The sequence below is a fragment of the Leptosomus discolor genome, chromosome Z (assembly GCF_034619465.1).
Source record: "Leptosomus discolor isolate bLepDis1 chromosome Z, bLepDis1.hap2, whole genome shotgun sequence".
In the NCBI taxonomy this organism is placed as follows: domain Eukaryota; kingdom Metazoa; phylum Chordata; class Aves; order Leptosomiformes; family Leptosomidae; genus Leptosomus; species Leptosomus discolor.
This window is the reverse complement of record NC_141419.1, coordinates 74,088,285-74,103,486: the sequence shown is the minus strand read 5'-3', so window position 1 is coordinate 74,103,486 and position 15,202 is coordinate 74,088,285. Positions and strand designations below refer to the sequence as shown.

The window sequence follows — 15,202 nt, the reverse complement described above, 5'->3', positions numbered from 1 at the left end:
CTCTACCACTCACTGAGGTCAAAGTCTTCCCTACCCCTTCCCCTGTCATGGATCAGATGAACTACCTGTGAGTCACAGCTGGGCTGCAGCCAGCAAGGAAGATGGGAAGTACAAAGATCTGTTTGCTGGCCTCCAGCATTGGACCCTCTCTTCCCCAAAAAGCAGATGTCGCCTTATTGGCACCAAAGTAGCTGCTTTGTAGGAACATATATATATTTAAATAATGCTAAGTAGCTTCTTTCATTTCAGGTCCCCCTCTACAAATCCATATAATTTATCAAGCTGCTGTTTCTCTGTACAGAATTTAACTTTAGAAATCCACCTCAATACAAGGTATGTCTACAGTGTCTTGTCTTGGCTAAGTTATTCACAATGCTGGGTATTTTCTCACTGGAGAAAGGTGTATTTATCTCTGAGGAATTGTCATCAAACTTCCAAAACCCAGAGAATTACTAACGACTAACATTGGTTTATTTAGTTCATGCTGTTGTGCTCCTGTATTATTATTATTATTATTGTGATTCAGGGGTGTTGCTTTCTGTCCTGGGATTTGTTGATGTGTGTTTCTTTCACATTGGCACCACACCAACAGTTACTCTTGCCCAAACTGTCCACTGAATTCAGAGAGCACTTTCCCAGTCAGCTGCAAGAGTCTGCCTCTGACATTATTTAAATGAGGAGGGTTGAATGGTGTTGGTTTTTTAATATTACTATACATTCAGGAATCCACAATACATTTCTCTGTTCAAATACTTACCAAAACAAGTATCAAAAATCATATACACTGTACAGTCTATTTTTAAGTAAACATTTTTCTCATGAAAAACAGAATCACAATTGGTCTTCAGAGGTTACATTTTCATATGCTATAGACCTACTTTGTTCTTAAAGTGTGTTGTTGCATATTCAATAACCTGTGAGAAATGGACTCACTTGAAAGTCTTATGAGTGTAAGTAAATATCAGCGAGGATTTAGCCATTTCATTACCGGAGAGCGAATAGCTTTCTCCTTAACAAATTCCTCTTTTACAGAATTGCCATCCCCTGACGCCATGTCGTTCTCTGAAAATATACAAAAATAAAGGTGGATTTCATGAAAACGAGAGAATTAAAATATTGTTCTGCAGCAATGTCCCTGGTTTTGGGACCAGTTCAGAAAAACCTTAAAAACCTTAACTGACAAATCTTGCAGGAATCTCCCTGAATGCATCCAATTATCTAGTTGTAAAATTTCTGCCAAATTATAGTATAAGCCAGATGTGTTTCCTAATAGTTTAAGCATAAGGCAGGTGGTGAGTTCGGTTTCCAGTTCTCACTGTAACAGTGTGACATGGGACCAAGAAGCACACCCTCAATAGCTACAGCAGTAAATTAAACATGCCTGCAGCTATTCTCTGACTGAGGCCAGCTGGCGTGAAATAGCCTGGTGCATGCCACTAAACCCTCTTATCCTCCAAAAAAAAGGTAAAACACGTCCAGTTTGTCTACTGGAAATGGTCACTTGCTGACACTGATTCATGAGCTGTGGCTGAGGTTGTTTGGCACAGCTAGCTAGGCTGGGACAAAGCATACTGGCCGCTGCCCTGCTGTTTGACCGTGAAGGTGGTCAAATTGCAATACGCAGGAACACACTGGCACCATTAAATTTACTAGGGTATATGTACCATAATGTCTTTATAAAATATATGGGCCAGAAGCTCACCTGTTTAAAATACAGAAGCATTCACAGCTGGTTTAATTTGCTGAGGATGCTATAGCTACCTCTGAAGATCACTATTAAACGAAACCCCGTGTGACCACCCGATGCAGTACTACCTGCAGTGTCCCTGGTCTACTTCCAGTGACGGACCTCTGAGGACAGAAATCAGCATGAAGCCTTTGCATCGGTAAAAAATACCATGTGTTTCTATGGGGTCAGTATCCCATCCTGGCTGGGATCAGACAAGCTGCTAAACATTGAGGCAGCAAAAGATTTGGGACCAAAGGCAAGGAAGGGAGAGGAAAGGGGAGAAGGAACTGATGAAAACAGGCTACCTGGGAAGATTTTGGAATATAGGCTAGATACAGAAAAAAGCAAGACAGGAATATTTTTGTGTGTTATTTCAGCACCCTTGGTAATAAACAAAACTTCGAAAGGCAAGAGAGCACGATCATGTAGAAAAATACAAAAGCATCAGGACTGATGCATCTCATAAAGTTTTTTTTTTCAAGATTATTTCACATGTGACATGATCTTAAACTGAAGAAGTTTGCTGCTGTCTAGCTCTCTAAATGCAGAGTGGGGAAAAGATAAATCGTGTTAAGGCAGCAAACTCTAGATAGCTTGATGTAACAGAGGAAAATCAAAATAAGGCACACAAACTGCAGCTGGAGGAGAAATAAAATTCAAACACTTTTTGGGTGAAATCCTAGAAATGCTCCCAGTAGGTCTAGGATTAAATCTCTGATATTTATTTAAAATCTTTACATTTGTATTGGTTTTGATTGGTGTTTAAATTTAGAGTAAACATTGTTCAGTCAAATATACTTCAGTATCATCAGGTGGAAAATAAAAGCAGAAGAAATTTCAATCTCAGCTTTAAAAACTTCAGTGATCTCTCCTGCCTGCCTTAAAACCACTTGTTTCTCACACACTTTTTTTTTTTTAATTCTGGAAAGATCTATTATAGGCTTCAGATATAATCTTAAAGGTAAGAACTTATTCCAGAGATACTGTGATAAATGATGTTATTTTTACTGCATATTAGCTAACCGTAGTAAATGTGACCTAGTTAAATCCTATTCTACACAAGCAGCTACATGCATCACGTCTGCACTGACTAATGCAAACCCTAGCATAGCCTCCCGTTGCGCAGGGGATGTTGTACTGCTAGCACATGCAATGGCTGTGAAGTATTTCGCCCATGTTAGTATTTCAAAATGGTTTTACCATGTGTCACAGCTCACCCAATTCCTTGATTCATGTTAAGGGAGCTGCCAATAAAAAAAAATAAACGTATCTTTTGTTGTTAGCTGTTTGCACAGCTCCACCAAAGTACACAACAATCATGCACAGCGTACACAGCATGGTAGTAGATCACATACAAGGTGATTTCTGCTAAAAATCAACTGCCCCACAAAGTCTTACCTGTGTGTGAAACTATTTTTCGTCGATTTGGAGGCTTTGAAGCAGACAGTTGAAAAAATGGGAACTTCAAACACTTCCCAGTTACTCTGTCACAGATGCCTGAGGGACAGTTGCAGGTTTTCCTGCATTCCATTCCATAGGTACCATAAGGACACTCTGAAAAAAAGTAATATAGCAAAGCGGTCCTCAGTGATCCAAGTCATCTGCCAGTGCTTTTAACAGCTGGTCTGCTTCTATGCTTCTATCCTTAAAAGTGGAAAACATTTGAGTGGAGGTCAGCTGAACCTTAACTGTTTCAGCATGCTGGCTGCTTGTTACAAGTATTTCCCAGTTTTAACAAACCTTGACACACATTATGTACAGAATTTCTTTTCCTATATCTTATTTACAATGTGCTATTGGTGCTCCTTCTCTGAAATACTCGTAGTATTAAAATGCAAATTAAAGGCGGTACGAATATGTAAGTATGTAACCATAGAGGATGTAGTTAAAGGGTTAGCACTGGATTTAGAAAAGAATAAGACTTCAGAAAGCTTCTGAATTCACTGTTTGGGCATGGTATTATCTGACTTATATGACTGTCGTGACTTAGAGCTGCAATCTATTGATGGTGCTGGGCTGCTTGTGGCCAGGGTCACTAGGCGTAGGTATAGTGGAGGTTGCCGCCCCGACCCTGAGGAGCTATCCAGCGAACGCACCTTCCTCCCGGAGACGCTCCTGGCTCTTGGGGAAGAGCCTTCTCCTATGCGACAGCTTCTCAGGCAGCAAAGGTCTGCCTTCTCGTGGCAGACAGCCAAGAGCTCACCTACACCTCCAGCCTAAAGAGTGATCATGCTCTAAAGGGATCACTGGCATTAAAAGGCAGCTGCCTGGTTATACTGCATCTGGTCACATAGTGCCCTGATTCAAATGTCTCATCCCTGAGCAAGCTCGAGGAGGACCACCAAAGGGCAGCTGTCAGGATGGGACCAAATTGTTGTCAAAAAAAATTGAGTCAGGTGCAGAGAATCTGCACCATTCCATAGCTGGCATGTATCTAATGCTGGATCACATAACTTCACAGAGGGTTTAAACCTTGTCTTCTGCTGCCTTGCTGTTGAACAGGGTACCTTCCCAGGACCATAGCTGAAAAGATGGAGACAAGGAAAATCCCGCTCCAACATCCCCTTTCCAAACCCCCAAACAAGAGGTCATCCCAAGAGAAGTTTGGGATGTCCCAGGAGAAAGGTATTTATGCTCAGGCTGTTCTTGCCAAACATTGCAACCCAGGGTGCAATATCACCTTAAATGGCAAGTCCTGAAGAGTTTCCAATTCAACCCCTAAGGGCAGATGGATGACCATTAAGGGCTGGACCAAGGATCCATCCAGCCCAGGCTCCCACAAAACACTTCAGAAAGAAGATGGCCATCGTAAGCACAATTTATACCTCTCCCCTCATATTGTCACCCATTTTCAGCTCTGGGACCTCCTGAGCCACACATAGTTTCTGTGCATATAACACCCAACAACAGGGTTATCCTTCTCAGTTTGTCCAGTCTCCTCTGCAATCAATGCAAATATTTAGTTTTGCTATACAGCCTAGGCTATCTGAAAATCAGGCTAAGGCCCTGAGATGAAACCAACATTTTATAATTCTCTGCATGTCCAATGGGTAAGCTTTTATAAATGAAAAGCACTGGAAAATCAGCCAGTTCCCAGCTAGGGACTGCACAGTGAGTACCTCCAGCCTGGAGGACCTCACTGAGCTTCACCATACTCCCTCTCCCAAGCAAAGACACCCTTTGGCTGTTGGTCCACATAAAACAAAAACAAGATCCTGCCAAAGCAAAGCAGGTTTTGTGTGCACAATCCTCCCTGAGGGACAAGCTGAGAGCACACACCATGTGGAGCATCAATCTGCCTGCTGCAGGTGCAGAAAGCTGGGATGCAGATGCAAAGCTGTGCACAACAGCATGGAAACAAGTCTGAGCCCAAAGCACTTCGATCTGTGTGGATTAATTCTGGCATTGATGCTGCTCTTCAGATTTGATGAAAGTGAGATCTGAGTCAATTTTGATGTTAGAAGGTTTTGTTCAACAGGAGCCTAAGATATTGAAGCCCTAAATAAATTGAAAACAGCTCCCAGTGATCTAAAGGAAGCAAAAGCAGGATCTTTACTGTGACAGTGATACCTCAGGTTTAGAGGGTATTCACTAAAAAAAAGTACTTAACACCAGTATTCCTCAGTTTAGTTTAGACAAGAATGACATTGCTTTTGATAATAATGTGATACACTCTTATAATTCTAAAAGTCCTAAAAAAATTGCTCTGAAACTTATAATGTCCAGGTTTTACCCATTTTAGAAATAAGAAATTGAAGAATGGAGAGTTCAGGTCATTTTTCCACAACTTCAGAGTAAATCAGTTGCGGGCAACCAGAAAGAATTTAGCCATCCTTACTCTGTGAATTATTACAAACATTGAAGTTATTAAAATCAGTGAGTGATCTGGTATCATAGACATAAATGGATATACAAAATAACAATATTTGTCCCCATACTTTGCCTGATAAAATTCACATAAGTATAGAGCAAGATTCACAAAGTACATTGCAAGATCTCAGAGCTGAGATGAAAAAAGAAGAATTAGAAATGGTATTTATAATATTTAGTGCAAACAAATATATGGGCAATATAAGCCTTAAATACCAATTTACAACTCTAAGTCAAGATATGGCTTTATTGAAATTAATGAGAGTTTTTCCACTGAGTCACTGCAAAAAAAAAAAAAAAAATTACTTTACATTTTCTACAGAGCTTCCAAGATTCAGCTACAGGGATTCAGATCTCATGTCCCTCAATGTTTCTTTCTTCCCATTTGAAATGTACTGTTGCAAAGGAATTCATACGAGGACAGTGAAAAGTATATAATCATTCAAAAGAACTGTTAAAGGAATTATAGATGGTATCTTGCACTGCAGTAATTTTTAATAAACTGAAGATCAGTCCGGTATCTCAGTAAAATACTTGTCTGCTGGGTGCACCAAAGATGTGATCTTCATGCGTAAATTTAGAAACAAAAGTAGTATTTTGGGTTTCACCCTCAAACATGGACACAAATTTGTTTTTAAATGCCAGTGTAAGTAAGTCTGTGCTGTACGTGAGTCAGCCTGAATGATTTTTGCAGCATCTGGTCTTAAGTCATTACTTTAACTGAGGCTATTAATACTCCTGATATTTAATTGCCAAGACATCTCCACTTTTAAGGAAGTTATTCAAAGGCATATCTGTATCTACTTAGTGAAGTGGTACATGAACATAGGAAAACTCATTGCATTCATACTTTGCAAAGCCTTTTTAAAAAATTATTTATTTTTAAAACTTTCATCCTACTTCTTAGTAAATTAATACTTCCTTTCCTTTTAAAGATTCTCCTTTTTGCATGAAGTGAGGGTAGCTCTTAAATGAAAAATGACATTATAGTCTACGACTAAAGAAATCAGCATGCATTATACCTGGAATGAGCTGAGAGCAGTGGCTGGCTGCTCATCTCAGTCAGCTCCTGTTCTGTTATTCCCACCTTTCATGCAGCGGGGTCTCTGTTTGCCTCCCCTGACCACATCCCTAGGGTAGCTGAGCACCTCAAAGGCAGGACTGAATTAAACATGACAACATCCCCAGGCACGCAGGCAGTGCTGTTATCTCCATCTCCCAGACCCCAGAGAGAGCACCTGGTCCCTGGGCAGGCAGCTGGCAGTGCCAGAGGGAACCTCACCCCAGGGAGGGTGCAGCAGGGGCAGAGACCCTATGACAAGTTTGGACTTGAAGGATTAAAGTCTTTGCAATTTATAGAAAGCCACCCACCTAATCAGCGGAAAGATCAGGACTAGTGCCTGGGTCTCCCAGGTCCCAGTCAAAAATCTCATCTCCGAGCACTCCCTATCTGTATTTCCTCACACATGTCCCCGAGACTAAACAATATTCTCACATTAATAACCCTGTCCTGCCTACATGTAACAACTTTTAATACCAGCAGATATTTTTCACTTTCTTCTTGGCTAAGGGCTGAGCTGGAAAAATCCAATTTTAGACTTTTCAAGCAGGAGGCAAGATCTATATGTAGGTTGCTGTCAAATTGCCACAGTGGGTGCATGCAAAGTGAATATTGTTACCTTTGCAGATACCAAATTCATCACCAAAGTCATCCTCCTCAGTGTAAAACTGGCACTTCAGCCCAGGACCACACTTGACACCATCCATACCCGAGACAGTACGATAGCAAGTCTCCCCAAGAGCAGCTGCACACACTCTGCAACAGCCACAGTCATCCAGCACCGTTCGTTTACAGCGCAAGGTACTTTTGCATGCGTTACTGTCACAGGGCTCAGGGCAATCTACTGCGTATTTCGCACTCCAAGCAGTTCCAGCGTGCACGGGCATCAGGAGGAGTGTGAGAAACAGGAAGCCCTTCATGTCTTGCAGGGGTAAGTGCTCCATCCCAAAGAGCAGACTTTAATGCTCAGCCTGCTGGTGCCTTCTGCCGAGGGAAGCAGTGGTACAGAATCCAAAGTGGTAGCTGCACACATCAGCCTGCAAGTTTATGAGCTTTATACAGTGTGTTGCCCACATGCTGCACCGTCGTCAGCTTCCTCAATCCGGCAGCGCTGCTCCTGCCAACCTCCCTTGTTTCAGTTTATGAAATCCAGGATGAAGGTTGGATTAGCACTCTGCTGCCATCCAGGAATTGAAAAGCCTGAGCTGATGTAATCTGTTATGTTTAGTTGGTTGTTTTGCATGAGGACTAAAAACTCCCTCACATCCGTCTGAAATGCTCAAGGACATCTGCCAAAAGAAAAAAAAAAACCCACACACAACCAAAAAAAAACCCAAAAACGCCAACCTCGAGTAGGTTGCGTACCTTCCTGCAGGACAGGGATCACTCTGACACTGGGCACACCGCTGACAGGACAGCTCTGCCTCACTAAGACAGCTCAGGCAGCCAAAATAAAATCACGCTGAATCATCTCACTGCTGAAATAATAATCTTTAAAAGAATAAATCTTTGCCATCCCCTTTGAGGGGACGTAGACAGTTACTTTAAGGAACAAAGTGAAATCATGCCATTTAACAGCCGAGCTCAGATGTTTCATATGTGTTTTTTCCTGCCTGCATTGAAATGGTACTTATCAGTATTTAGATGTAGATGAGTTAAACATTTCACTTACAGATTACTGCTAGAACTGAAAACAGGTCAGATAGAAACCAGCATTTTGTGTGATCTTTCACAGGAAGTTCAGGAGAATGATCAATGAGCTGCCCTGACCTCACAACTGAAGGGGGAAATCCCCATCCATCACCAGCACTGTCTGCACAGCCTTAATGTGGATCCAGGATGGGGCTGATTCTCCTCCTCTTTACACGGCTTCTATCCTGATCAAACTCTATGGGATGCCCCGATGTTGCTCTTCAATGAAATAAACAAAAAATAAGTCTTAGATTTCCCCCATTCCCCCCCTCTTAGACTTTATTCACTCTGCCAGAGCCTTGACAAGAAACAGCAAACAACCAAAAAGTTCAGTGAAACAGATGAGCCACCAGAGAGATGGAAATTTCTACTTTAAAGAAAGATCTACGGGAAACGAAAAAAGAAATCAAGCTAGCCATAAATAAATCTCCGAATATCAAAAGTTGCTGCCACTGAAGTTAGTGGGAAATGAATCAATCTAAACTTGCATGTGACCAGCTTGCCATTTGGGAATCCTGTGTCTCGAGTGGGCTGAGGACACTGCCAGTAGGCTGCCAAATAAAATGAAGGGCTATGCTGTAAAGACAGGAGACCAGGAGAGCCTTTTCTTCCTGAATGCAAATGTGAATTGGTAGATCCAAAACAAATTTTAACTCTCTTCTCTCCTGAAGAAGATGAGAAAACCAACAAACTGTATGTTGCATTTGGGTAGGTTCTTCATATACTGCTGGTACATGTAGGTATAAAAGCCAGGATAGGGTAGGGTAGGGTAGGGTAGGGTAGGGTAGGGTAGGGTGGGGTAGGATGGGATAGGATAGGACAGGATAAGAGAGGAGAGGAGAGGAGAGGAGAGGAGAGGAGAGGAGAGGAGAGGAGAGGAGAGGAGAGGAGAGGAGAGGAGAGGAGAGGAGAGGAGAGGAGAGGAGAGGAGAGGAGAGGAGAGGAGAGGAGAGGAGAGGAGAGGAGAGGAGAGGAGAGGAGAGGAGAGGAGAGGAGAGGAGAGGAGAGGAGAGGAGAGGAGAGAGACTTGATATGTCTAATATGTCAAAGGCAGACTACGCTCAGAAATATTTGCAGGTATCCATCTTACACTGTATTTAATTACTTGGAATACAGTTCTTCTAATCACAGTTGCCAGCTGGCAGATGTTTATATGCACTAGCTCATGCCTGTTTTCACATGTAATTTTGGATCAAACGGTGAATTTAAAGTTTAAACATTAAAGCATCAGGTTGAAGTCTTGTATAAACTGACAAAGTGCTATTGGTAGCCATGAGGTGACAGCAATTAGCAGTAGTAGACAACTTCGTCTTCAAAATGCAACTATCCTCTAGGAAGTGAAAGGAATACTTCAAACATGGAAGTGAAGATTACAGCTAAAACCCAAGGAGGAACAAAAGCGCAATGCTAAAATGAGCAAATAAACTAGAAATCGATGTGCTACCCCTGACATCATCACAACTACAACATGGCAAAAACCTATTTAAGACAAAAAAAAAAAAAAAAAAACACCAACATCTCCCACAGATCTGCAGAGTAATGTAAACCACTGCCCATTTCTGCTGGAATCAGCATCAACTAAAACTGACCTTGGTTTGTATTAATAGGTCAGGCTGTAACCTGTAAGGCTGAGGAGCCTATGTAAATCCCACTGGGCAGCCTCTCAGTGTGAGAGAGAGGCTGAGTTTGACCACAGGGCCAGGGAGCACAGCTAAGGGCAGTAACCATTTCAGTCCCCCTGCCAAATGTGCTGACAAGGGTGAAATAGCCCAAAGAAGCAGGTTGCATACTTAGTACATGAAACTTCACACCTCTGCAGCACTAAGGAGCAGGAAGGCTCTCCCTTAAGTCTCCCTTAAGTGAATTCACACCTGCCCTTAAATTCGTACCTGCTTGCTCACTCAGAGGAGATAACAGGAGTATGCAGACCCATCCACACATGCACTTAGGTGTTTAGGTGTGGTACTAAACATCAGCTGGTAAAATCCTGTTCTGTAAATAAATTTAGGAAATACTCCTTGTATAAAACACCAAACAAGATCTGAAAGGGCTGCACTTCACATTTGGGTTTCTCACAAGGAAAATGTCCTAGGGAGATGATAAATAAAAAAATTACACACAGATGTGGTAAGGAAAGAAATCATAAAAGAAATCAGCACACTCCCCTAGCAACTAGCCAATATTATTTGGAATAAGATGGAAACTGTATTCTGTGCTTGGAGCTAAAAGCCAAAGTAAATTATTACAATGGATCAAAAAATAGATGTAATGGAAGAAAACAATATGAACCCATAGAGGTCTGGCTTATACATGAGTATCATGGATGAAATAATGATACGATGATCTTGCACACTGTCCACTGATTTAATGAAATAAATACAATGTCACTCCCTCTGGTTTTAATGTTTCTTTGTTGTTTTACCTGTTGAATCCATTAAACTTTTCTTTCCAATGAACAGCTTGATGCTGTAAAGCCCTGAACTAAGCTCTCCCTTGAAAACTGGTGCAATGGGAATTAATGAAGCTTCCCCATCTATCAACAGCAGAAAATTTGGCACGATTATCTAACTTGTGGTATAAATTTACTTTAAATGTGGAAGATTTTCTGGATCAGATCAGATCAGCGCGGATTTTTTTTTTCCAGATTTACAGTATAAATTGTCTTGGTGCCAGTTTACATCATAATTACATCACCATATATAATGTTTGGCATTCCTTCTAGAAGCAGAAAAGGTTTCGACCCTTAGGTTCAATGCTTTACAGGGAACTAAACAATCACTGGTTTAGTATTAGTGAGCTGTGAACTGTGTTTCCAGCTGAATACTTCAGAGCACAATTTTTCTAGTTCTTTTGCAAATAATCCATTTCCCAAGCAAAAGCAGCTTGTGTGCGGGCCTTGAGGCTGCATTTATGCACTCTGAAAAGTTTGACCCCACCTGTTAAAGATCCCCATGAAGTGACATACCTCATGATACATGATTAATCTGTGCTGACACATGGGAGCAGTCTATTTACTAGGCCTTATATCTATTTATTAGCCTCTTAAGTCTTTTCTCATTTTACTCTTTAGAGAGAGTAACAATCACTTCAGTTCTTCTGAACTTAAGCATTCTGGCCACTGTTGTTATCCAGTCTTTTGAACGCATAAAGTTGAGATAAGCAGGAAGCATCAATATCTCTTTAAACATAGGAAAAATTTTAATGCATGACCCTTGTTGCTCATTTCTAAAAGGCAGTCCCTAAACTAAAAATACGTTACCGTACATTCCTGAATGATCCAACCTTTTCCCAGGCTTCCTTTACAAAAAGCAGTAAGCACAATGCTATATGAGAAGCAAAGATCCAAAGGGAAACACCGAAAGGAAGCTGAGCTGCAAAGTCCAAAATGAAAAGCCAGAAATAGGAAGTAAAAGATAAGAATCAGCAAAGTGAGATAGCGGCAAGGACTCCCCTTTGTGTGATTTCTTTTCTTGTATCTTTTCAATGAATTGCTAATTACTCTTTGTTTCGACTGTAACATGGCAACTCAACTACACTCTGGTAAAAATAGATGCTTTGGGACATTTCCTACTTGCTGAAGGCAAGAGGTGTTTACATCCTTTCTACAGGCAGACCAGGTGCTATGCAGAGAACTGGTAGGCTGGCTACCTGAGAAGGGGCTTCAGGAGCTACTATAGAAATGACTCTATATGGTGGTGGGGTTATCTACAGGGATCCTCAGGAACTAGAGCCGTAGCTTGTTTGGAGCATATTGAACATCGACTTGCCCATAACTCCACATATAAATATGTGGCACATCCAGCCTGGGAGTTGGAAGCCAAGTTGACTGCACGTAACTTCTGCTCTGAGTTTCCTCCCTCAGACCTATGGCCATACAAACGGAGCTGGGAACCTTTCAGGTATGTGTTACTGAGTCCATGTGGCACAGTCCTGTTCCTTGGCAGGTTACGGTCATGGCCTGACTCTGACTGAAGGATCTCTGCACTGTGTCATCCCTGCACTGTGTGGCTATTGCCAGTGATTTTACAACCCCTGTGATGATCTGCGTAGCAGAAATCACTGGCTTTCCCTCAATTAATTCATTAATTAGGTTTTTTCATTAACTCTGCCGTGTTTGGCAAACATGTTCAAGAGACAAAAAACATCACAGAGTGATGGAAAACCTCTACTACATGGCAACAGGGGTCAATTTTTTCCAAGGCAGGCAAGTTTGTGATTGCCACACATAATAAATAGGTAGTTGATATAAATGAGGGGAAATGATGAAAAAATAGGTTGTGATTCTGCTATGCTGAAGTCTTTTTTTTAATCTGCTTTCAAATCATCTACATTTCCAGAGGAGGAATGGAATTTCAGTGCCGAAGACCTCTAAGATGCATATTGGAGTTTTGTAAAAGTACACGGAAGTTATATATCTTCTCTGTACTTCAGAAAATTTACTTCTCTCAATACAATGCTCAACTTCACTGATTACTCACAGCCTAAACCAATGCTCTCCCTTTACACACCCCCACCTTACCTTATCAATAGTTTTGTCAGTAGCTGTTTGTTTTGTGAGACCTCTTGGTCCCAGGAATCTAAATCATCCTGATTAATTCATATGTCCACCTAGGAAAAAAAAGCCTTTCCAGAGAGAAAAACATCCCCACTATTTTTCACAGTTACTGATTTTCAAACATTGGTGAGGGACACACACACCTCTTTTGCAAATGATCTTCAAACATTCAGTTTCTTTATCAATAAAAGAAAACAAGATGTGAATGATGGTTCTTCACCTGTTCTACTTAAGTGCTCAGGTGCATATATTCTGTTCATACAGTACACAACTTTAACGCTAAGATAACGTGGAAGATATTTTGTCTCTCACTATTTGACATAATTAACTGATGCAGGAATACACACTCATTTCTCTATTGTCATGCAGCCTATGGTCTCAGTAGTTCTCTGGAGAACTAGAATAAAACATACTAGACTGGAACAAATATTTTCATTAGCTTTGTTGGGACATAAACAATAAAACAACAGTCAATAAAATTACAAATATCGTGAATTTTATCCTTTACCTACTCAATGCAAATGGTAATTGTACTCTGACTCTCGGTCCCAGATAATTAAGTCAAATTCTCATTTGAGAAATGTTTGTTCTTGATACCCATTCAGAATCTTAAAGTGACCATTTGGTTTTCAAATTCTAGATACCAATTTTAGAATCAAATATCTTAGGATTCCTGGGGAGTATCCTTTTACTTGCAACTCAAGCTGATTTTGATCTCTGCTCTTTAAAAAAAAAAAGGAGACATCTCTATAGTCACTTATGTGAATAGAACCATATCTTAAGTATTAATGCGATTTCTACTTTTCTGTACTAAAACATATTTTTGAAAACCTTGTTGCAATTAAGCAGTGCTATTGTCTTACAACATTTCTGCAAAATTTTTAGCTATGCTTTATATATAGTTCAGACTTGACCAAGTAGTTATTTCCTGTAATGAACAACAAGGCTATTAAAAGCTCAGCTCTTGTACTCCATGGGTTGCTAACAAGAAAATCAGTGGCCATATGCATGAAATGTGGAGTTGTTTGAGTTTGGGTTAGGTGTCCTCATGACCTAACATTTCTGTGTATTCTCTGCAATATCACCAGGATAATAACCTTTCAACATCACCAGGATAACCTTTCTAATGGCAAATCATGCCTGACAAATCTGGTGGCCCTCTACATTGGGGTTACAGCAATGGTGGATATGGGAAGAGCAACCAACATCACCTACCTGGACTTCAGCAAAGCATTCAACACTGTCCCACTTGACATCCTTGTCTCTAAACTGGAGTGACATGGATTTGACAAACAGACCACTCAGTGGATCACGAAGTGGCTGAATGGTCACACTCAAAGAGTCACAGTCAACGGCTTGATGTTCAAGTAGAGACCAAGTGGCGTTCCTCAGGGGTTGGTATTGGGACTGGTGCTGTTTAACATCAGCAACATGGACAGTGGCATCAAGTGCACCCTCAGCAAGTTTGCTGACAACACCAAGCTGTGTGGTGGTGTTGACATGCTGGAGGGAAGGGAGGGCATCCAGAGGGACCTTGACAGGCTGGAGAGGTGGGCCCGTGCAAACCTCATGAAGTTCAACATGGTCAAGTGCAAGGGCCTGCACCTGGGTCAGGGCAATCCCCAGCACAGATACAGGCTGGGCAATGAGTGGATTGAGAGCAGCCCTGCGGAGAAGGACCTGGGGGTGCTGGTGGATGAAAAACTGAGTATGACCCAGCAATGTGTGCTTGCAGCCCAGAAAGCAAATCACATCCTGGGCTGCATTAAAAGAAGTGCAGCCAGAATGTCAAGGGAGGGGATTTTCCACCTCCACTCCATTCTGGTGAGACCTCACCTGCAGTGCTGTGTTCAGCTCTGGGGCCCCCAGCAGAAGAAAGACAGGGACCTGCTCAAGCAGGTCCAGAGGCGGGCCACGAAGATGATCAGGGGGCTGGAGCACCTCCCCTACGAGGACAGGCTGCGAGTTGGGGTTGTTCAGCTTGAAGAAGAGAAGTCTCTGGGGAGACCTTCTAGCAGCCTTCCAGTACTTCAAGGAGACCTAGAGGGAAGGTGGGGAGGGACTCTTGATCAGGAACTGTGTGGTGGTTTGGCCCTGGCCAGATGCCAGGTGCCCACCAAACCCACTCTATCACTTTCACCCCCTCAGCTGGACAGGGGAGAGAAAATATAACAGGCATGTGGGTCAGATAAAGACAGTTTAATGAAGCAAAAGCCATGCGTGGAAGCAAAAGCAAACCAAAAGATCTTACTCTCTACTTCCCATCAGCAGGCGATGTCCAGCCACTTCCTGGGAA

The 15,202-nt window shown here is 41.8% G+C and overlaps 1 protein-coding gene across 2 annotated transcripts; it reads right to left on the bottom strand.

Annotated features, from left to right (window-relative positions):
- Window positions 1–961: 961 nt before the first annotated feature.
- Window positions 962–7,603, bottom strand: ESM1 (endothelial cell specific molecule 1). 2 transcript variants are annotated; one of them, XM_009956218.1, is made up of 3 exons: window positions 7,279–7,603; window positions 3,128–3,283; window positions 962–1,062 (listed from the first exon to the last, which is right to left on the bottom strand). In XM_009956218.1, the coding sequence occupies exons 1-3, from the start codon at window positions 7,601–7,603 to the stop codon at window positions 962–964; spliced, it is 582 nt and encodes a 193-aa protein (XP_009954520.1). The 2 variants fall into 2 exon arrangements, with proteins under 2 accessions (XP_009954520.1, XP_009954521.1); XM_009956219.1 differs by lacking the exon at window positions 3,128–3,283 and having other exon boundaries at window positions 7,279–7,579.
- Between the last annotated feature and the right edge of the window lie 7,599 nt (window positions 7,604–15,202).